Genomic DNA, 21,941 nt, shown 5'->3' with positions numbered 1-21,941 from the left:
ACTATATTTGTTAACGACAGGATCGGAAGAAAGGCATCCCTAGCATGATAGATAGCTTCACCCACATATGATTTCTAATAATCCAGGGAGCCACCACAAAACATTAGATTGTGGTATAGAGCAGACAATAGTATGCACTACAACATACAATACAATGATACATAATTAGTATGGAGTATATGATCAATAGTTTTATGGGATGATATGGTGTTTTATGCTCTATGAAGATTTTTTAAATACACAATAATACATACTAGTCCACAATAGTACAGAATGATTAGTCCGATTTTAGTTCGGTTGGCAGCATACATGCATTCAAAAGCATAGTTTATTAGTATCAAATAATAATAATCATTTCAACTTTTCCTCAGTCTGACTAATTTTTTTTTGCTTTTTAAAATTGCGTTAATTTCTTAATTAATTATGACTCGTCGTAGAGCAGCCAATATTGATTGACACAGCTCATGCGCGGGAGCTACAAAAACCACCATACTCTGTTTTCTAAAACGTTCGTCTCTTGGTATCTCTGTTGTTGTTGCTGAGATGCTCAAGCTACCAACGTCTCCGTGTCTGCTCCTTACCGTCTGGCTTTTGTGTATTTCCGATTCGGTTGACGTGGATCGTTCTCAATTTGGAGCCATAATCGCTACTCATCCCGATGAAGGTCTGTCTTTCAATTCATTGGCACTAACTATATCGATTCTGTTATAGTATAATGGGAGTCTGCACGTGTGGTCAAGATAAGAAGAAGAGGAAAAGCACGTGAGACAAAGGCAGCTGGAGTTGTAACGGAATAAGATTGTCAACGTCACGGAAAGGGAACAAATCGGTTCACACTGTTTGTTAACTCTCTATAAGAGCATCTGTTAGCTCATCATTTCTCATTACGCAAATCTGAATTGTTGTTTCTATTTTCTGGGTTTGGTGACATGTACCTCATCCATTTGCTGGAGCTTCTCTCTTGAGACTCTTGTAGATGAGAAGTTGATGTTGCGTTTCTTGTGAACGTTATATCAAGTTTTATCAGTTGTGTGTTTGAGTTTCTGTTTTACGTTTATCACTGGTATCAGAGCATGACGACCTCAGAATCAATGGCACGACCTAGATCGCGATTGGAACAACTGATTGCGGAACAAAATCAAGAGATCGACAAGAAGATGGCTGCACTGTTGGGAGAGATTCGACGTATCTCCGGTATCGAGAATAACACATCATGGAGTGGTCACCAACATCAACGATCATCTCCAGTGGTCACCGGTTTCAGTGACTTCGGAAACTGTTCCTCCGTCACCGGAAGTGGTTCCTGTTCACGATGCTGAGATCAACGCTACCAGTACTAATCTGCTATCACATCGCACAAGGAAGATTCGTCGGATGAGATTAACGAGAAAAGGGTGAAGGGGCTATGTGTATTTTGTGAAGAGCCAGAGACTCCAGGTCACCACTTGAAACACAAGAACTTAGGGATTCTCATGATTGATGGTGATGAAGATCAACTCCCTAATTATGGACTTGGGGAATCAATTGAGCAACGTACGGTGAATTTGGTACAGGAAGCTCGAGAGGAAGAAACAACTCCACAATTACAGGTACCAATTGCTAACTCTGAGCTTTTGAGGAGTGTTAAACTTAGGAAAGTAAATTTAGGATTGGAAAATTTAGATGTGGTGAAGAACGAGAATCTGAAGTAAAAAGGGGTTAAAAAGAACAGTAATATGACATTTGCGGTTGCAGGTGATGTTGAGAGGGTTCAGAAAGTGTTAAGTGTGGCAAAATATATCTCTGCACACCAAGTGTTCTGCAAATTGTCTCAGCATAAAGAGAACCTGAGTGTTAAGAAGCTTGGAATAAAGACGAAAATGAAAGGGATTAAGACTTGGATGTTCAAATTCAGGAAACAAAAGAGTGAACAATGGCTTGGTTATGATTTGTTTGCTACTTACTTGGAAAACAAAACGAACGGGGCAAAGTTGGGAGTTAGTAGACGTGACGAAGAGTATGGACGTGATCGAAAGTCAAGAGTTGAAGGTTGATCCAGTTGTTGAGTTGAAAAAGTTGCAGGAAACCGAAGGAATTGAAGAATATCATGAGAAGTTTGAGTGGATAAGAGCTAGAGTCAATCTCTCTGAAGAGTATTTGGCTGGATTAAGGTTAGCTACACAAACACATATTAAGCTGTTCCAACCAAAATCAATTCAACAATGCTTGTTAGTGGGTCCTTTATATGAAACTGCATATCCAACACAGAAAGTTCAGAAAGGTTGGTACACTTCGACATTGTCCCTCAGTCACAGTAAAGCTCAACAGTTTGTGATAGAGGCAGAAAAACAAAAAAAAGGTGGATAGGATAGGTGAAAATCATAAGAGGAAACTGGGAGATAATGATTCCCTAACATCTGCAGCTGGTTTAGATATGAAGGTTCATGAAACTTTTCTTAATAAAGTTCAGCCTAAGGCTTCTGTTTAGGTGGACAACTTGCTGCATAAACAAGAATTGAGTTGTGAGCATCGATGTTTTCATAAAGCAGTCTCACATAAGGATAAAAACTCCTCAAATGAGAAGCAATTGATTCAACAAGAGATTTTTGTTGTGGTGGAACAAACGATTTCAGTTGCAGAGAATAAAGGTAGCTTCAGTCTTTGTGTGCAGTTTGCAGCAGAAACAGAAGAGGGAATAGATACAGATATGATAAGTGAAGATCATAAGCAACAAGTGGGAGATAATGAGCTTTTAACAACAGTAGCAGCTTATGATACAAAGGTCAATAAAACTGTTGTCAGAGAAGGAAGTGCTTCTAAGAGAGAGAGTGATTATCAATCGATTAAGCAAGAAGACTTTGTTGTAGAGAAGAAACTACTGCAACAACCTGAATCTACTAGTGAAGTTTTCAAGGTCTTGCAAGGAGTGGACAGTTTGCAGCACAATGGGAAGAAGGGAAAGGGCTCAAAATCTTGGATGTTTAAATACAAAAATCAGAGGCATGTCTTGGAGAAGTTACAGTCTGATTCTGTTATTTCTGTTTCCCACTCTGTTTTTGGCGTTGTTGTTATCACTATTCAGAGAGATGAGCTATCTGCTGTAACTTTTAGTTGGTTGGCTGCAACATTGCAGAGTATTTCAGAGGATTCCCTCATGCAAAGAAGGTGTAGAATGTGGCTGAGACAAACTTTACAAGATCTGCAACAGTTTAAGCACAAGTGGAGATTCAAGCTTTTACATATAGTTTCAGAGTTAACCTTCAGTTTGGAGACTGTTGCAATATCACTTGCAAAATATCTTGTGCAGAAGCCATTATTTAAGGTGGCAGGTAAATGCAGAGAAAAGCTGCATCAAATGACAATGGTTTTGCCTACTCATCTGCACTTTGGGGGTGCAAGTCGCTATGTGTGGCATCGTTTCACGACTCAATCTTCACAGAATTTTGTTAGTCAGGTTTGGGATCCTGGAGGTTTGTTTCAATACTCTTTGATTTCAACTTGAAGTTACAGTAGAGTTGCTAGCTGCAAGTTAAGATCCATGGACTGTTTTAAAACTAAACCTTGTGATCAAGGTTCTACGAACAGGGGAGCTTTGTTATAGTATAATGGGAGTCTGCACGTGTGGTCAAGATAAGAAGAAGAGGAAAAGCACGTGAGACAAAGGCAGCTGGAGTTGTAACAGAATAAGATTGTCAACGTCACGGAAAGGGAACAAATCGGTTCACACTGTTTGTTAACACTGTTTGTTAACTCTCTATAAGAGCATCTGTTAGCTCATCATTTCTCATTATGCAAATCTGAATTGTTGTTTCTATTTTCTGGGTTTCGTGACATGTACCTCATCCTTTTGCTGGAGCTTCTCTCTTAAGACTCTTGTAGATGAGAAGTTGATGTTGCGTTTCTTGTGAACGTTATATTAAGTTTTATCAATTGTGTGTTTTGGATCTATTGTGTTTGAGTTTCTGTTTTACGATATCAGATTCATGTGAAATTGTTGTATACTTGACGATAAAAACAAATTTACCGGTTAACTTCCAGTTAAAAAATTTGGTAATTGTTTAGATAAAAGTGTAATTAGAGATTTGTAGTAATAAGAAGAGCTAATATTAATAATCAATGATAGTTGACCGTTGTGATCGTCAGCGCGTGCGTTGAACTCTTATCTTCTCAGCTTGGAGGATCCGGGCGCCGAGAGAATGGAACATGAGCGACAACATTTGCTCTGGCGTCGCCATCGACGACAGTATCAACATAGACAACCCTGCCTCCAATCCTCTAATCAAATGCGACTGCAATTTCGAAAACTCCACAATCTGCCGCATCACCAACATGTACGCCTCTTTTTTTTTTTTTGTATGAATGTTAAATTATATTCACCAAAAAAACAACAGTGGTCCAAAGTTGGTTTTACAATTTAGAACAATAATTTAACAACCAAAGAGTTTAAGAGACGGATATGGTTTGGAGAGGATGACTTCGAAACCAGAGTTGGAGTCCATTCTCATAGCCAGAGGTGGAGGTCAGTGTGAGCAAACGGTTACGGACTTGCTTGTCGATGAAGCGGCAAAGGGTGGATGACGAAGTGGGAGCTTCTCCGTGCCTTCGAGCATTACGTTCCCGCCATAGGCTGTGTAGAGTGGACTGGAAGACATACCGCAGGACAAACAGGGGTAGACGTGGAGTAGAAGAGTCCACGAGCAGAGAAGCCAATGTCGTCCAAGACGTGGTGAACCGGGGTCCCATCAAGTTGTGAACAAGAGTAGACCACACGTTCGAGGAATAGGAGCAGGAGAAAAAAAGATGTTCTCTCGTTTCCCCACAACCCTGACAAAGAACACAATCTCCATTTGCAGCAGCATTCCACTGAACTAACTTGTCACCAGTAGAGAGCCGATTATGGTGAGCAAGCCAAGCTATAAAGGCGTACTTAGGTGTTGAATGAGTGAACCAAACGCCTGCAGACCAGGGACAGGGAGCGTTTGGTTGCCTTATCAAACACCAAGTATCATAGGAAGCGAATATACTCTTAAAAGAACCATTCCTTTGTTTCCAGAGTGGACGATCACTACCTTGAGGTTGCACTGAATGGCGGATAGAGTCAAGAGCACCCTCAATCTGATTCAGAATATCAACACGATGTCGTCTTCGTCTATGCGAGAGGGCCTCTGCCACAGTACTCTTCTGTGGGATCCCCATATCAATACTACCCCGGTTCCCAAGTTGAGCAAACAGCGGACCAATAGGGCTCCAAACATCAAACCAGAATGAAGTGTCAGTGCCCGAAGATATCTCCTTTTTATGTAGATTCGCTGCAAGGTCACGGTATTTCAAAAGCTTCCTCCACATCCATGATCCACCAACACTCCTCTCATTGACAGAGAAAAGCGAACCAGTGCGGATCAAGTTCCTTCGAACCCAGTTGACCCAAAGAGAGGTACTAGCAGACACTAGTCTCCAAATGAGTTTCAAAATACACACTGTGTTCGTATCCTGCAGACGACGAAGCCCCAGCCCTCCCTCATGCAGTGGTTTGCACACGTCAAGCCAAGAGATTCTGGCCTTTTTTGTATTTAGAGCCGGACCAGACCACAAGAAAGCCGAGAAGAGACTATCAATCTCCTGAAGGCATCTCTTCGGCAAACGGAAAGCAGAGAACCAGAAATTGGTGAGACTAGATAGTACCGACTTTATCAACTGAAGTCTACCTGCAAAGGACAAAAACCGACCAGTCCAGCAGGATATACGACTACGAATACGCTCAAGAAGAGGAAGATAGTCAGCATGTGTCATAGAACGGGTGAGGAGAGGGAGTCCCAGGTAACGAACAGGGAGTGAGCCCACAGAGAAGTGGAAGTGCTGTAGGATGTCGTGTTGATGTTGAGTTGAAAAACCAGCCATGAACAACGTGGATTTCTGAAGGTTTATTCTGAGGCCCGAGACAGCGGCAAACCTATCAAAAACAGCTAGAATCGCCGCTATGGAGTGTGAGCTCCCATCAGTAAAGATGAGAATATCATCAGCAAAGCAGAGGTGTGTGAGGTTCATTGTTTTGCAGCGAGGATGATAACCAATGCAGTGATCAGTAGCAGCCTTATCCAGCATTAAGGACAGGACATTCATACAAATGACAAATAGATAAGGGGATAGAGAACATCCTTGCCTCAAACCTCTTTTGTTTTGGAAATAACCAGCTAACTCCCCATTGACTTGCACAGAGAATGAAGCAGAGCAGATACAAAGTTCTATCCAATGAATGAAATCCGCGGGGACATTAATAGCTTTGAGGATATTGATAAGAAAAGGCCATTGCACTGAATCAAAGGCCTTGGAGATATCAATCTTCATCATACACCGAGGGGAGATGGACTCCTTGTGATAGTCCTTTACCAATTCAGAAGCAAGCAACAGGTTCTCCATCATGTACGCCTCTTTTTGCTGCACCCCACTGAGGAATTCTCATTTTTGGATCTTGTTGTTTGCTTTCGCAGCAGGGTTTATGCTATGAGTGTTGTAGGACCTATACCTCGGGAGCTCTGGACTTTGGAAGACCTCACATATCTGTATAGCCCGCCAGCAACAAAACCACTTACCCATTTTTATTAACTTATTTTTTTATATCTTGAGAATGTAATGCAGCCCTCAACAATCACATCTTTCAGGCACCTACCTAGGTAAAAATTGTCTCACAGGTTCACTGCTTCCTGCAATTGGGAATTTGACTCGAATGCAATGGATGTAAAAAGCCTGCAAAAAATCTTATTTTTTTTTTAATTGATGTGGTTATTTTCTAAGTGTTCACTTAATAAACTTATTGTCTCTCACATAGGGATTTTGGGTTTTCAATTCCTTGTCTGCCCCTGTTCATGTATTGGGTGTCATTGTTGGCGTTGTACTTTTGAGTATCTTTGCAGGTGTTGTTATCATCATTATCCGAAAAAGAAGAAAGCGGTACACAGTTTATGAAGGTATAGATGTAGGCCCTAAGTACTAAAATTGAATATCATCTTTTAAGTTGTTCACTTTAAGAACAGAATTGTTTCTTGCAGAAATACTTAGTATGGATGTAAAGCCTAACACCTTCACTTACTCGGAACTCAAAAATGCAAGTCAAGATTTCAATCCCTCGGACAAGCTTGGAGAGGGAGGATTTGGGTCTGTTTATAAAGTAAGTCCCATACTAAAATAGACGGCCTTTATATTCCGCGAGATACTAGGAAATAAATAGTATACTATATTATGTAGTACCTTTTAATAATACGTTTTGTGTTGAATAACACATTCAATAAGGAAACCTCAGCGATGGAAGAGAGGTCGCGGTGAAGCTAGTGTATTTTGGATCCCGGCAAGGGAAGGGCCAATTTGTTGCAGAAATTGTAGCATTTTCTTCAGTTCTACATCGCACCCTCATAAAACTTTAAGGGTGCTGCTTTGAAGGAGAGCATCATTTGCTCGTATATGAGTATCTACTGAATGGAAGTCTCGATCAGGCACTATTTGGTAATGAACATAAACATCACTTTCTCAATCTCTCGATCTGCGAAGTTAAATGTGAGACGGCCTTAAAGTAGACATTATAACCTTTGTTTATGTTGCAGAGAATAAGACTTTACATCTTGATTGGTCAACCCGTTATCAATGGATATCAATGCAGTGGATATCTTGCGCCAGAGTATGCTATGCGTGGACATTTAACAGAGAAAACAGATGTGTATGCCTTTGGTGTTGTGGCTCTTGAGCTAGTGAGTGGAAGGAAAAACTCTGATGAGAACCTGGAAGAGGAAAAACAATACCTTCTTGAATGGGTACACGTAAGTCCTTACTAGTCATATGGGGGAATCAGAGATAGTCATGAATGTCAAAAGCCGATGATCCATTTGTATTTCGAGTATACAGGCATGGAATTTACATGAGAAAAGCCGAGACTTTGAACTAGTTGATGATGAGCTAAAGGAATACAAAATGGAAGAAGTGAAACGCATGATTGGCATTGCTCTGCTTTGCACTCAGTCATCTCATGCGTTGAGACCACCAATGTCACGAGTGGTAGCCATGTTGACAGGAGATGTTGAGGTCAATGATGCCACCTCTAAGCCAGGCTACCTAACCGACTGTACATTTGATGGCACCACAAGCTCATCTTTCAGCAACTTTCAAACCAATAACACAAGCTTATCTACGATCTTTGTGACGCCTGCCCCAGAGACAGCGACTCTAAGCCAATGCTTAGATACATCATATCACAATCTATTGAAGAAACAGATTTCACATATAACTCAATAAAAATGTTTTCGTAGCTCCGAACTCGTTTAAAGTATTTTCTTGTCCTTGTTATTTCGTAGCTTCTGTCAAAATTTTCGAAAATAGTATATAGTTCACATTGTTTAAAAAAAAAAAAAAAAAGTCGACAAATACAATAATAATAATTTCTTAAAGCGGCCGTGATGGGCCGAACAAAATTTTTGGACTCTATAAGCTAATACAACGAAGAGACCGTAAAATGGGCCAGGCCCATTGAATTTGTTCAAAGCAGCGCCATCAAAGAAATGGTATTAAACCCTGAAACCCTAGTTTCGGCTCATTGTCTATTTATCTCGCTCAGTAGGTTCTTTAGGGTTTTAGTTTCTTCTCCTCCAAAAATGGCGATGTATGTGCAGTACGAATCTTCTTCAGGCTATGCCATCTTCGAGGTGCACGGACTAGATGAGATCGGACAGAACACTGAGGCTGTTCGGACCTCCGTCTCTGACCTCAGTCGCTTTGGCCGTGTAGTTCAGCTCACAGCGTTTCACCCCTTCGAGTCTGCTCTCGATGCTCTCAACCAAATCAACGCCGTCTCCGAAGGTGACTCTTCATTACCCACTAACTTGTTCATTGTTTTGTATCTTCATGTGTTGTGTTGGGTTTATCTTATTATATACACTGCTTGTTCTCCGATTTAGAGCTAGATCAGAGACTTTCACTATGGTGTTTGGTTCAGCTGAAAAACTTAACCCTTGGATTTAAACCCTCATAGTTCAAAACCCCCTGGATATATATTGTAGAGAGCGCTTCAATTTATTGTTGATTCATATATTTGTTTGCGTCCTGATTTTGTTTCATTGTTTTGATTATATCATTGACCCTGATGTTGGTAGGTGTTATGACTGACGAGCTTAGAAGTTTCCTGGAGTTGAATCTTCCAAAAGTCAAGGAGGGAAAGAAACCCAAGTTCAGCTTAGGATTGGCTGAGCCTAAACTCGGTTCACATATTTTTGAAGCCACTAAAATCCCATGCCAGAGCAATGAGTTCGTACTTGAGCTTCTTAGAGGTGTACGCCAGCATTTTGATAGGTTCATCAAGGACCTAAAGGTGTGCCATCCTTCTTTGTATTTAAAGGCCTTCTCTTGTCTTTTTGTTTGTAACCTATGGTTTGTGTTCTGATGAACATTTTCTATTTGTGTAGCCTGGTGATCTTGAAAAATCTCAGCTTGGGTTAGCTCATAGCTACAGCAGAGCCAAGGTGAAGTTTAATGTTAACCGAGTGGATAACATGGTTATTCAAGCTATTTTTCTGCTTGACACCCTTGACAAGGATATCAATTCTTTTGCCATGAGAGTCAGGTTTGTTTTGTGCTTTTCCCTTTCAGATTCTGTGTTGCAATTTTCCTCAAAAAAATTGGTAGATGAACTGTTTACAATGTTCTTACAGGGAATGGTATTCGTGGCACTTCCCCGAGCTAGTGAAGATAGTTAATGACAACTATCTTTACGCCCGTGTTTCAAAGATGATTGATGACAAGTCAAAGTTGACTGAAGACCACATCCCAATGCTTACTGAAGTCTTAGGGGATGAAGATAAGGCAAAGGAGGTCGTCGAAGCTGGAAAAGCTTCCATGGGTACATTTCATGAGCTGTGTTTTTTTTAGTAGCAATGGATAAATGAGTGTTTCTAATATCTCTTGTTCTGAGACGGTTATGTTCTTACTTGTTCATAGGCCAGGATTTATCACCAGTTGACCTGATCAACGTACAGACCTTTGCTCAGAGAGTTATGGATCTTGCTGACTACAGGAAGAAGCTCTATGATTATCTTGTTACCAAGATGAGCGACATTGCCCCTAATTTGGCAGCTTTGATTGGAGAAATGGTGGGTGCTCGTTTGATTTCACATGCTGGAAGTCTGACTAACCTTGCCAAATGCCCATCATCCACCCTCCAGATTCTTGGAGCTGAGAAGGCGCTTTTCAGGTGCAGTATCTGGCCCTGTCTTTTATAATTTTCTCCAAGTTTTTCTTTTAGTGCTGCGGTGTTTTTCAGGTGCAGTATCTGACATGAACCGCTGTGGTGTTTCAGGGCACTTAAAACACGTGGAAACACTCCCAAGTATGGGTTGATTTTCCATTCTTCCTTCATTGGCCGAGCCTCTGCTAAGAACAAGGGTCGTATCGCTCGTTATCTTGCTAACAAGTGCTCTATAGCCTCCCGGATTGATTGTTTCGCTGGTAAAGTTCTGAAAACCCTGGAGAAGAGCTTTCGGTTGTGAGATATGCTGTTTAAGCTTTAAATTATGTACCCTGATATGTCCTATGTAGATGGTGCAACTACTGCGTTTGGTGAGAAGCTTCGTGAACAAGTTGAGGAAAGGCTGGAATTTTATGACAAAGGTGTTGCCCCACGCAAGAATGTGGATGTAATGAAGGAAGTCATAGAGAATCTGCAAAAGAATGGTATTTCGTGTATAGCTTTTTTTTGGTTGAAAACAGAGTTCTCTTAGAGTGATGGTGAACTCAGTGTTTGATCTGTTCCTGGTTTAGATGATGAAGGGAAGGATGTCTCAGCAAAGAAAAGTAAGAAGAAGAAGGCAAAGGGTAAAGAAGAAGAAGAAGAAGAGGTGGTGGCGATGGAGGAGGACAAGTCAGAGAAAAAGAAGAAGAAAGAGAAGAGGAAGATGGAGACAGCAGAGGAGAATGAGAAATCAGAGAAGAAGAAAAAGAAGAGTAAAGCTGGAGGAGACGAGGAGACTGATGATGGCCACAGCACGAAGAAGAAGAAGAAGAAGTCAAAGAGCGCAGAGTAGGGATGCAAAACATAACAAACCCTGTATTGTATTTTTATTTTTGAGTAATGTCGGTTGCGTTTCGTTTTCTTAGTGAACTTTGGATAATTTTTGTTTTGGTCTGGAAACGATGCGATATTTGGTAACATCATAATATTGTTTAGGTTTCACGATTCTGTTTCTGGTTTACAGGCGGTAAGTTCTGCAATCACATGATTACTTCGGAAAAATATCATTCGAAGTGCATAATAAACTCTGCCAAGCTATGTGAGAAGATTAAATGGTAAAATTAGAATGTTGGATGACGTTTACAACCGTGGAGTCTCCATTTTATAAAATACTACAACTGCCTATACAACATTAGTTTAATTTATTATGGTAGGGATTCTAAATTGCCTCCATATACCATCATGCTAGTTGTGCTTGTATAGAGTAATGTATAAATTAATAAAAATACATAGCTTATAAAATTACGGCCATATGATTTTCGGCAAGGTGAAAAACTTATCTAACCCGCTTGATACCAATTGAAGTAAAATAAGAAGAGCAGCTTGCATTTGAATGGTCAGTTAACAAAAGGTTAAATTGAATAGAGGTTGAACTTGTTACTTGCGTATGTGACAATAGAGCTAGCTACCTCCCCATGCATGAACGAGAGATAGCTCGTGATTCGTGACCAACCACGGTCTCATATTCTTAGTTTAAATACGCATTTCACTTCACACACCGGTACCCTCAAAAGAAATATAATACAAACAGATCATTAATTTTCCTTAATTGGCATGATGATCAAGTTTCTCTTGTTAACTCTTCTAGTGATCATCTCTCCGATTTGGGCAAAGAATGATCTGATGATAAATGAATGCCACAATGCACAAGCGCCGACCACTTGCATGCAGTGTCTTGAATCCGACCCAACCTCCGTTCATGCTGACCCTGTTGGTATCGCCGGCATCGTCATACACTGTCTCGACTCTCGCCTCAATATCATCATCAAGCAAGTTTTTTCACTTCTATCTAATAATTAGCCATATATGTTTCTTTGTTTCCTGTAACTAAAAACCATATATATATATATATATATGTATATATAAAATCTTTGATTATAATGTAACAAATATTGAATTGTTGTAGCAACCTAACGGAACTATCGTCAAAGGAAGACAAAGCTGAAGTTAAGAAAGTTTTGAAGGCATGCAAACAGGACTTGTCGATGAAGGTACCTAAAAAACTATCGGAAGCCAAAACGGATCTGAGAAGCGGTGATTACGACAGAGCCGCTAGATCAATAATGCTTGGACTTAGCTACCCTTGGAGCTGTCGGTCCAATCTCCAGAGTGTCAAGTTTGATGAGTATTTGTTTGAGGAGTCTTTGGAGCTATTTAGCCAAATCAACATATATGCCCAACTCTCTGATGCTGCTATGAGGATCATTGATCGCTTCTAATAACCTCCGATCTCTTTCTTTTTTCTCTATGTGCGAAACTCAACATTGACGCTTAATTATCCCAATGAAAATAAAATGATTCCCTCTTTTATTATACGACATCATGTGTTCTTATGTTTTTTTTTATTAAATCATATTTTGTTTTGTTTAAAATGCATGATTTCATTGTGCAATTAACATTCGACCATCTAGAAGTAAAAATGATGTTCTTCTGTTCTTGAAACTAAACTCATCGATCTTTAAGGACAAACGTGATGGGCCACACGCATCACCAATTCCCCACCCAATAACAGTTTAGTTAATTAAATATACGGATTAGTCGCCACGAGTAATTTATTTACATCGGCCGTCATGCAAGGCAAGGTGGGGAGAGAGGAAGAGCGATAATAATAAAAGCAGTAAATAGATACAAGAAAAATTAATAAAAAAATAAACTGTGCCATTAAAACTCACTAGGACGACAACACGATGCGGGAGAGGAAGAGATAATAATGATACTATTGAGTATTATTGACGTTTCGTTTTCCCAAAAAAAAAAAAAAAAACAGTGGCTTTTGGTATTTCTTTTCAACTTGTGAGGAAGAAAGCTACTCTTGCATATAAATAAATGTCCATCCATAGAAACTAGAGAGATAGTGAGAGAGCCTCGTTTCTTGTTAATTATCTTCTTCAAAAAAACCTAATATAATCATATCATTTCCGTTGCATACTATGGCTGATGAAACAACATTGAGATGTGTTTTCGCTACCACTAATAAGGATACTCATCTCGCCATTCTATTGGATAAACGTGACTCTGTATTGGTTTTTAAAGGTTACATCTGTTCTTTTCCTTTACATATTTTTAGTCTTTTTTTGTTCTTATTCGATATATATCTTGGTATAAATTCGTTTCGTGTCAAATGTCATGCATGATGCATCTATGCTTAATCTTGATTTTTCTGTTATAATTTGCACAGACAGAATTAGCAAGGACCACGAAATTTGTTTCCCAACTCTTGGGAAAATCATAGTTTCTGCCTTGAAGGTAAAACAATCTTTTTGTTATTCATACCCCCACGTCTTTCTTTCTTATGTTGTTTCAAGAAAAAAAAAAAAAAAAACAACATCTTACGGATGGGTCTTGGTTTTGTTTTATAGGTTAAGTCGGGAGGGCAAGTTTATCACTTGCCTGACTCGATGATTCTGAGTCAGGCTTTTCTAGCCATCGGTGAAAAGGACTGGTTTCTATTTGTGGACGTCATGCTTGTTGAGGACAAGGCCGTAGTTGAGCTGCCCATGACTAAAACTGCTGCTTCTTCAAACCCTGCTCCGGCTCTTCATACTCTGATGATAACCCATGGACCAGAGGAGAAACCATCAAAAAAGAGGAAATCTAAAACTTCGGCCATTTCGGCCAACGAAAGCCGTAAGAAACCAGCTCTTGGGGTTGAGACGTCAAGTGGTAGAAGAGAGGTTGAACCTATTGCAACTGGATCAATAGCAAAAGGTAACCTTCGTTTTTTCTTTTTTCTCTATATATACTGCTTTAAAATGTATTGGTCACGATTGACCAAGGGAATAATTCTTGCACATACGTTAGAACTTGTGGATGAGAGCCATAATAATGATGAATTCGTTTCAGGAACAATAGCCAAAGGTATGAAAATCAATTAGATAATGGTTGAAGTTAGTGATTCTCTTCATTTTAAGATGTTATTTAGTATTGGTATGTTTTAGTATTAACCCTTTGATTAGCTCCTACTGCTACAGAGAACCTTTCAACTGATGAAATGTACAAAACCACTGTTGCTGAGAAGCAAGGTCGTGTTGATGCTACTTCTGAACCAATGCAAATCGGTAAATTTCACTTCCTGATTTGGTTGAATGAATAGACATTTTGTTCACTTCTTAAGTATAATAATGTATGTTTGTAACATGGGCGTTTTCTATAATAATGTACTGTAGAAACTGAGACTGGTACCAAGGAAATTGTTGAAAAAGCTGGTGAGGAAGTTAAGTCTGTGAAGCCTAAGAAGAAAAAGAAAGCAAAGGCACCAGCTAAAGAAGTTGCTTCTAGCTCACAGATCGTTGAGCCTCCTCCTGCTGAAGTTACCAAAGAAGATCCTCTGGAGAATTTGGACAATGTTGTGAAGAAAATTGTGGAAGAGGCTCAAGTATTTTGCTCTGCTATATGAGTATTTTTTTGTATCTTCCATTTCTTTTTTTTTAATTTTCTATGTGACTGAACATCAATGCTGTTTCCAAGTTTAAGCAACTTTATTTCCTTTTTTATTTATTTATGATGATTAGTGAGTGGATTGTTTTTGGTTTTAATTCTTGATTTCATTTTTGCACAAAATAGTAATCGTATTTCTCTGCTCATCATATTTTAAAAATTAGAGATGCTTTTTGAGAAATATTTCAAATTTTATGCAATTATGTGTGTTTTATGGATTAACATTTTTTAAAAAATTCCTTTGGTTTATTAACCATCGAAAATATATTATAACAAAAAAAACTAAAAATTCGAATTTTACCGGAAAAAAGAAGGGAATATAATAATACTAGATAAGGGCCCGCACGATGTGCTGAGTTTTAAAATTGTTAAAGAAAATAAATCTTAAACTCTAAACAATTTTTTTAAAATATAAAAAAAAATATTTTCTGAAGTAAATATATTAATAATTTTAATTAGAGAAAGAAATCATATTTGTATTTACCTTCATACACTTATTTATATTTTTATATTTTAAATATATGATAACAATTATTACAATAATCTAAAGCTAAATTATACTCCACCAAAACTTTTACCAAATACTCATCATTACAAATATTATTATTGTAAATTTTCAAGAACATTCCACAACTTATTACAAAATAGTTTACATGCAAAGAATTCATCAAAACAACATATAATTAATAACCACGTACGATTTTATTGTATGTTTTACCATTAAAAATACGCTCTTACACCTAAAATTATTTTATTCTTAAAGTATGTTCTTTATCACCACTTAAAATGTCTTTTAAACAAATTAAACAAATTTTATGTTACTTTACTTTCAATTTGGCATAATTATAGTTCTTATAATTACTAAAATTGTTTTGTGACATTATTTTTTTAACCATGAATTTTTTTACTCCAAAGATATTTTGGATGAACACTTGGTGAAAATTATTAACTCGAGTACAATAATTTTATGACCAACCCAAAAAAGATTTTTTTATTGAGAAAGTGAAAGAAAGGTAATATAACATAATATTTGCTCAAAAATAAAAGGTAATATATTATAATAAAAATAAAAATTTGAAACTTATAATCATGATGGTATATATAAGTCTTAAATAATTCAGACATACAAAGTAAAAACTTTATAAACAATAAAAAACATGACATATGTCAGATCAGATTGGTGTTGTGGAGTTGGCGAAGATCAGATTTTATTGTTGGGTGCTAGATGTCTTCGTCGAAGCCCTTCCCCGCTTCATGCAGAATTGGAGGCTCTACTTTGGGCAATAGAGTGTCTCCTCGCTAATGGAGTTGTTTGTCAGCACTCTGAGAAGGACAGCACCGAATTAGTTACGGTGATTCAATATCCTGAAGATTGGTCGACTTTCTCTAATATCCTTGACGATTTCCTCCTGCTTCGGACCGCCTTTCCTCTCTTCTCCCTGTCCAAGATTCCTCGTTCATCGAATTTGAGAGCGGATTGTCTTCTCGGTCGTCTAGATCTTTAAGTTCATCTATTTCGTTTGTAAACTCTTTCCCTCCGAGTTGGGTCACCAATTCTGGAGTACTTTTCTAATTAATGTTTGGTTAACAAAAAAAAAATATATGACATATGTCATAATCACGTTAAAGGATCTATGACATTGTCTTAAATATTCTCGAATCGTAAGTTCTCAGCTTATTTCTACCCGATTCAAAAGTTCTCATATATTTCTCTATATACCTGAGTTTAAACGGTTTACGAACCAAATCCGAAAACAATCCACATAAATCCGGTTTGAAACCAATTTTAAAACTGTTTACCGTTCTAACTTCCCAAATTTCAAAATCGCTTCTCAATTACTTTATCAAATACCTTTTGTTTCAGTACCAGAATCATTGATATTATCCATAAGAGAAAACTCTAGATTTTGACAAGAAACATCACCCATCGACTAATCTTCAAAACTTATAACGCTACTACTAACTGTAGAATCACTTTTGGAACCTCCACCAGTGTCTCCATATTCGATTAATTTAGCAAGCTTTATATACTTTGATTCCATATCATTGCATATGATAGCTTCCACTGAAGAACCTGCACGAATCAAAGACCGACAATCGATAAGCAAAATTATATCAGAAAAAAAAATCAAAGATCAAAGCTTTCGATAGAAACATGTCAATTTATGGAGATATAATGTTATTTTCTTAATTAGTTGTTCTATTACGTTTCAAAAAAAATAATTCTTTTGACATAACTTATGTTATTCTATTTAGATTTGTTATTCTCTATTTATTGATTAATAATAATATACATGTTTAATGAATATTGTTTTTGTTTATACATGTCAAAATCAAATTAAGAAAACATAATATAATTAGCGTACAATGAAAAATATATTAGTTCGGTAATTTTTCTTATTGATTTAGGAATTTTTTTTTAGATATAAAAAACATGTAAATTTTATGTAGCTTTAATGCTATTATCTTAATTAGCTGTTTTGAAAACTATTAACTTTTTACACATGTCAACATCTTATCAGTATACTTGACACGTGTCATGATCCTGTTAATGGCTAATTTTGAAAATACAACTTTATATAATAAGATTTTAAGACTAGTAATTTTTTTATTTCTTGATTTTTTAAAAAGATTTTTCTTTTACAGTTGGAAATTTGTGTAAAATTGACAGTTGTCACAATCTGCTGAGTTAGTAACTTGTAAAATTGACATGTGTCACGATCAGGTGAGTTAGTAAGTTTTTTTTTTTTTATAATTAGAAATTTGTGTAAAATTGACACTTATCACGATCTGATGAGTTAGTAACTTTTAAAAGTAACACGTGTCATGATCCGGTGAGTTTAGTAACTTTTCAAACCATACATTATATTTGTTAAAAAAAACCATACTTTATATAATAATATTTGATATCGAGCGTAACGTTGGGCTGAGTGAAATATTAAATGGGCCATATATATCACCCACTTACCCAACAATAGTGCCAGATGGCGGGACTGGACTACGAATTTAACATTTTTAATTATAAAAAAAAAGATATTTAAACATACAATACACGCCATTGCGGAAAATACCTAATTAAATTATTATTAACTAATCAGATAGAGAGAGATACATACAATACAACTCGCCACTGAAATCAAATCGACGAAGCAGAGGAAGGTTCATAGTGTATCTAAATCCTGAGGTCTTATTATTATTACGCTTCCCTTCACCATTATTGATTTCTCCCTCTTCTTCGGCCTCTCTGGATCTCTCTTTCTGGAATCTCTCTCGTCGGCAGTTTATCTGAATCTACGGACGGAGTATGGCATCGGTGGTGACGGCGACGGCTACAGGCAAGGTGGAGAAAGGGCATCAGCTCTACAGAGAAGGCAAGTACAGGGAGGCTCTTCTCTTCTATACGGAGGCTCTTACAGCTGCTAAGCCCAAACCCCAGAAGATCGCTCTTCACAGCAACCGCGCCGCTTGTTATTTGAAATTACACGACTTCAATAAGGTTCTTTTTTTCTTATTTATTCTATTTGAAACTTAGAAATGTTTACTTGAAATGAATTCAAAGCTAATGATAATAACATGTATGTTGTATGGTAGAGAACAAAGAGTTTTTGAAATTGTGAAAGTTAAAAAGGTTATATAAGTTTGCGTGTTTGGATTCTTCCATCAGGCAGCAGAAGAATGCAGTTGGGTGCTTGAGCTTGATCAGAAACACAGCGGAGCTTTGATGCTGAGGGCTCAGACTTTAGTCACCCTTAAAGAATACCAATCTGCTCTTTTTGATGTCACCAGGCTTTTGGAGTTGAACCCTGATTCCGAGGTTTATCTCAACCTCGAGTCTCGCTTGAGGACTCAGTTGGTATTATCCTTTATAGTACTCTCCCTCTCTTTACGGCATGGCTCATTTCAATTGTGTTTGGATTTTAAAAAGCGTGTCTTGTGTCTTGTGTTTCTTGGTCAAGGAAAGCCCCTTGCTCCAATTCCTGAATCTGAAGAAGAGTTTGAACAAGACGAAGAACAAGAGAGTGACGACGTTGAACAAGACACAGCTGAGAAGAAATATAGACAAGTTGAGCGGGCTCTCCATGAGAGAAGAGATAAGAGGTTTGACTCTGTAGTTGCCATCAGAAAAGATCTAGAGACTACTCTAAACAAGGTGGAAGTTGTAGCACCTAAAACTCCAGAGGTTAGAGATCAGAACTGCAAGGAAGTGCCCTTGTCTGGAAAGCAGCAATCTAATGCGTGGCAAGCCATACCTAAGCCTAAGGGTCATTCAACACTCGATTACGCCCGTTGGGATTCAGTTGAAGATGGATCCAGCGAAGAAGATGACGATGACGACAGTGATGACAGTGATGAGTCTCCACCCCAGTACAGATTCCGTGTAAAAACCGTTGGGGTGCGTCCTGTGAAATGAATATATAGTGTAGATAGGATTCATGTGATGGTTTCTTTCATCCTGCATATTGTTGCACAGAAGAGCTGGCCAAAAAAAGTATTAGAGACAAAAGAGGACTAGTGTTACCAAAGCTGACTAGCCATGTTTTATATTTGCCTCATCTGCAATTGGCTTCAGAGGTCGGTCACCATGCATGTATCAGTGTACTTGTGTCTATTTATACATTAAAACATACAGAGTTTAGATAAGAGTTACGCAATACAAGAGACCATCTTCAAATCAAATGGTGTGTTCTATTTTTTAATGAAATCTTTCTTTGCCTCACAGACTCTACAATTCCTAATTATTGTAATCGGTCCATGCCATTACCTATTCCTTCTCCCATCTCTCGCTTCTCCACTGTCTCTCTCTCTCTCTTGCCCTCCCTTTACAATGAACTTTGAAGACTGATTACCACCCACACAGTCCTTAGCAACAAGATTCATTGAGCCACATTTGAAACATCCATTCCCTGTAACCATTTTTGCCGCCAAGTAAAGTTGAGCTTGCAGCGTTCCATGTTTTGTCAAGGATTTCTACAGTTATTTCGTCTTTTCTGCCGGAACTGTGACCAAAGTTTGGATACACTCTGGCTGAAATGAATCCACATGTATTCGTCTATCATTGATCAGAGCATTGTCCATCTGGAAAGCAACAACTTGGTATAATTTACAAATCTATGTCAACACTTCAAGTTGACAATTACCTTAAAGTAAGCTTGTTCACATGCATCCTTGTTTTTAATCTTTATAACTAAAAAAAAAAATTCTCAACTAACAAGAGATTTCTTGTCACCTATAAAGGCGCTAGCACAAATTGTCACCTGTTTTGAAATCCCGGATTACATCAACCCTTGACCCTTCCATATTCAGACATGAAGATAAATAAATACAACAGCAGAAAATTGAGGTTTCGAAGCGAACACACACATATATATATATATATATATATATAAAGGAAATATCGCTCCGATATGACAGTTCCGAAGCTTAAAAAAATGGTATGGAGGTCCTCATCATTCATGAGACAAGAAGAAAAAAGAACAAAATATCACAAACGCAAATTTTATATATCAAGCACCTACCTTAGCCTCAGTCACAGGACTCAGTAAACAGATGAACAACACATTGTCAGGAGGCTTTACCTCGGCCTCGGGGATATATATATATATCTCCTATCTGCAACAGCAATACAAGCTCAGATATTTAAACGTATTTGATACAACTACATGCCAAACTGAATCCGTGATGCTTACACTTTCAAGTACAACGGCACTACTAGAATGAGCAGCCTTTTCGCGGATAAACTCCTCCAGTTCCTGAGCACCAAGTTCTTCATCCATTCATATTCAAGTCGCAAGTCATTTTTAAACTCTTCCTTAGGTTTTCCTTCTGGGGAGAGCATCTGGGGTATCATTTCCGCCAGCTGTGCCTGTGCGGGATCATCAAATGGATCTTAAAGTATATATATGTGTGCTTGGTGTTTGTTGTTTATGTGGTCTGTTATTCGCATTTACCCTATTCCACGCGTCAATCCCCTCAGCAATCTCCCCCAAACACCTGAAAATATGGCCAAAAATTGTGTGTATGTAACCGGTATATACAAAAGAAAGCATAGACAGATTTATGAATGATTTCGTGCTTACATAAAGATAGTCCAGACATCATTACGATGTGTGAAATACAACTGAAATGAAAACAGACAAGTCACATGAGGACAGGACATAACACCACAAAACTTGATCCACATCACACTGATTTCATAAACATGGTAACTCAAGCAAATTAATGATTAATGGGAAATATAAATGATAGTATAAACACACAACGAACAGCAAACTAGTGACCAAAGAGTAAGGGATTTAAAAGGTGAAGATGAAAAAAAAAAAACATCTTACTTGTAGACAGATTGGATCACTCACCTGTGCTGTGAAATCCCACAGTGTGGGAGAGGCACCGATTGTATCACTTTGATCCTACCATATAAGCAAGCAAGCAAGTTAACTCGTCACAATAAGAACTGACATGTTCCCTCCCTGCTGAACCTGAAACTCAAAATTGCAAGTGAGAAGCAAAAAGTACGCTTTACAATAGCTTATCTCATTCATCAACAAACCCGAGAACGTACTGTCGGAAAAAGGGAAGAACAAATTAATAAGACAATGAAGAAGAAGATAGAGAGCAGATTCGTTGCTGCAAGATTGATTCAAGTTCTGATTTTGAGCAATAAAGCGAAAAGGATGAAGAGAGAAATACCTCAAAATGGAGATTTGTGAAACTTCTCCTCTTCGTCTCTTTCAGAATCTTCTTCGACTATGTAGAGAGGTTTCAAAGTTGAGTTTTTTTTTTTTTCTTTCAGATTTTTGCTGTTGATCTCTTGGGGTTTAAATTGCTTCATAACCAAAAGCTGAGTTGATTTTAATAAGAAAAGAAAAAAAATAGCTGAGGCTGAGGGGGGTTAAAAAACACGAAACTTGTAAAAAATTCAAGGACTCAAAGTCAATATAAGGAGCAGACAGACAGCTACAAATGAAAAAAAGGTGAGGATCTTCCAATAAAAAGACGCCACGTAGTTTTTAGTTGGGCAAAGCCGAAGAAGATCCCCGAGGGCCCTTTTTGCGAGATCAGCAATATGTCTCAAAGCGGCGGTGACTTCAGCCTCCCCGACGAGATTCTCGCCGTGATTCCCACCGACCCTTATGATCAACTCGATCTCGCCAGGAAGATCACTTCCATGGCCATCGCTTCTAGGGTTTCAACTCTGGAATCCCAAGTCTCCGGCTTGAGACAGAAGCTTCTTGAGAAAGATGGGCTTGTCCTTGAACTTGAA

General features: G+C 38.1%; 6 protein-coding genes and 1 long non-coding RNA gene across 11 annotated transcripts in view; 6 read left to right on the top strand and 1 right to left on the bottom strand.

The window, feature by feature from the left end:
- On the top strand, positions 457-3,916 carry LOC104778487. The gene is made up of 2 exons (XM_010502947.2): positions 457-1,589; positions 1,735-3,916. Exon 2 carries the CDS (start codon positions 2,687-2,689, stop codon positions 3,479-3,481), a length of 795 nt encoding a protein of 264 aa, XP_010501249.1. The 5' UTR covers positions 457-1,589; positions 1,735-2,686; the 3' UTR covers positions 3,482-3,916.
- Positions 6,709-8,259, top strand: LOC104779392 (probable LRR receptor-like serine/threonine-protein kinase At1g56140). The gene is made up of 5 exons (XM_010503740.1): positions 6,709-6,714; positions 6,806-6,944; positions 7,026-7,144; positions 7,575-7,787; positions 7,873-8,259. The coding sequence occupies exons 1-5, from the start codon at positions 6,709-6,711 to the stop codon at positions 8,257-8,259; spliced, it is 864 nt and encodes a 287-aa protein (XP_010502042.1).
- Positions 8,550-11,190, top strand: LOC104778484 (nucleolar protein 56-like). Its single transcript, XM_010502943.2, has 8 exons — positions 8,550-8,820; positions 9,114-9,328; positions 9,423-9,580; positions 9,669-9,856; positions 9,955-10,207; positions 10,313-10,461; positions 10,552-10,686; positions 10,774-11,190. The coding sequence occupies exons 1-8, from the start codon at positions 8,616-8,618 to the stop codon at positions 11,034-11,036; spliced, it is 1,566 nt and encodes a 521-aa protein (XP_010501245.1). The 5' UTR covers positions 8,550-8,615; the 3' UTR covers positions 11,037-11,190.
- LOC104778483 (pectinesterase inhibitor-like) lies at positions 11,759-12,561 on the top strand. Its single transcript, XM_010502942.2, has 2 exons — positions 11,759-12,012; positions 12,150-12,561. The coding sequence occupies exons 1-2, from the start codon at positions 11,798-11,800 to the stop codon at positions 12,460-12,462; spliced, it is 528 nt and encodes a 175-aa protein (XP_010501244.1). The 5' UTR covers positions 11,759-11,797; the 3' UTR covers positions 12,463-12,561.
- On the top strand, positions 17,750-19,397 carry LOC104778481 (protein unc-45 homolog A-like). Its single transcript, XM_010502940.1, has 3 exons — positions 17,750-18,176; positions 18,345-18,533; positions 18,642-19,397. The coding sequence occupies exons 1-3, from the start codon at positions 17,985-17,987 to the stop codon at positions 19,089-19,091; spliced, it is 831 nt and encodes a 276-aa protein (XP_010501242.1). The 5' UTR covers positions 17,750-17,984; the 3' UTR covers positions 19,092-19,397.
- On the bottom strand, positions 19,490-21,550 carry LOC104778479. Of its 5 annotated transcripts, none has more exons than XR_002037585.1 (6): positions 21,368-21,550; positions 21,034-21,156; positions 20,629-20,798; positions 20,368-20,543; positions 19,819-20,290; positions 19,490-19,705 (listed from the first exon to the last, which is right to left on the bottom strand). It is a non-coding gene; the product is annotated as an uncharacterized LOC104778479 (long non-coding RNA). The 5 variants fall into 5 exon arrangements; XR_002037586.1 differs by having other exon boundaries at positions 19,490-19,756; positions 19,908-20,290; XR_002037587.1 differs by having other exon boundaries at positions 19,490-19,756; positions 20,197-20,290.
- Positions 21,662-21,941, top strand: part of LOC104778480 (uncharacterized protein At4g15545-like) — a 2,393-nt gene continuing 2,113 nt past the window's right edge. Inside the window, exon 1 of the mRNA XM_010502939.1 lies at positions 21,662-21,941. This exon is cut by the window's right edge and continues 22 nt beyond it. Coding sequence (XP_010501241.1) covers positions 21,744-21,941 — 198 coding nt within the window. The 5' untranslated portion in view covers positions 21,662-21,743.

Source organism: Camelina sativa, chromosome 3 (genome assembly GCF_000633955.1).
Source record: "Camelina sativa cultivar DH55 chromosome 3, Cs, whole genome shotgun sequence".
Taxonomy (NCBI): Eukaryota; Viridiplantae; Streptophyta; class Magnoliopsida; order Brassicales; family Brassicaceae; genus Camelina; species Camelina sativa.
The sequence above is the reverse complement of the archived record's forward strand: the minus strand, read 5'-3'. Positions and strand labels throughout refer to the sequence as shown.

Bases quoted from the DNA above. Each gene is read 5' to 3' on its own strand.
- LOC104778487 (XM_010502947.2), top strand. From the start codon at position 2,687: ATGATAAGTGAAGATCATAAGCAACAAGTGGGAGATAATGAGCTTTTA.
- LOC104779392 (XM_010503740.1), top strand. The intron at 6,945-7,025 runs GTATAGATGTAG...TGTTTCTTGCAG, and splicing joins GCGGTACACAGTTTATGAAG to AAATACTTAGTATGGATGTA. The intron at 7,788-7,872 runs GTAAGTCCTTAC...TCGAGTATACAG, and splicing joins ACCTTCTTGAATGGGTACAC to GCATGGAATTTACATGAGAA.
- LOC104778484 (XM_010502943.2), top strand. From the start codon at position 8,616: ATGGCGATGTATGTGCAGTACGAATCTTCTTCAGGCTATGCCATCTTC. The intron at 9,857-9,954 runs GTACATTTCATG...ACTTGTTCATAG, and splicing joins AGCTGGAAAAGCTTCCATGG to GCCAGGATTTATCACCAGTT. The intron at 10,687-10,773 runs GTATTTCGTGTA...TTCCTGGTTTAG, and splicing joins AGAGAATCTGCAAAAGAATG to ATGATGAAGGGAAGGATGTC.
- LOC104778483 (XM_010502942.2), top strand. From the start codon at position 11,798: ATGATGATCAAGTTTCTCTTGTTAACTCTTCTAGTGATCATCTCTCCG. The intron at 12,013-12,149 runs GCAAGTTTTTTC...GAATTGTTGTAG, and splicing joins CGCCTCAATATCATCATCAA to CAACCTAACGGAACTATCGT.
- LOC104778481 (XM_010502940.1), top strand. From the start codon at position 17,985: ATGGCATCGGTGGTGACGGCGACGGCTACAGGCAAGGTGGAGAAAGGG. The intron at 18,177-18,344 runs GTTCTTTTTTTC...TTCTTCCATCAG, and splicing joins AATTACACGACTTCAATAAG to GCAGCAGAAGAATGCAGTTG. The intron at 18,534-18,641 runs GTATTATCCTTT...GGTCAAGGAAAG, and splicing joins CTCGCTTGAGGACTCAGTTG to CCCCTTGCTCCAATTCCTGA.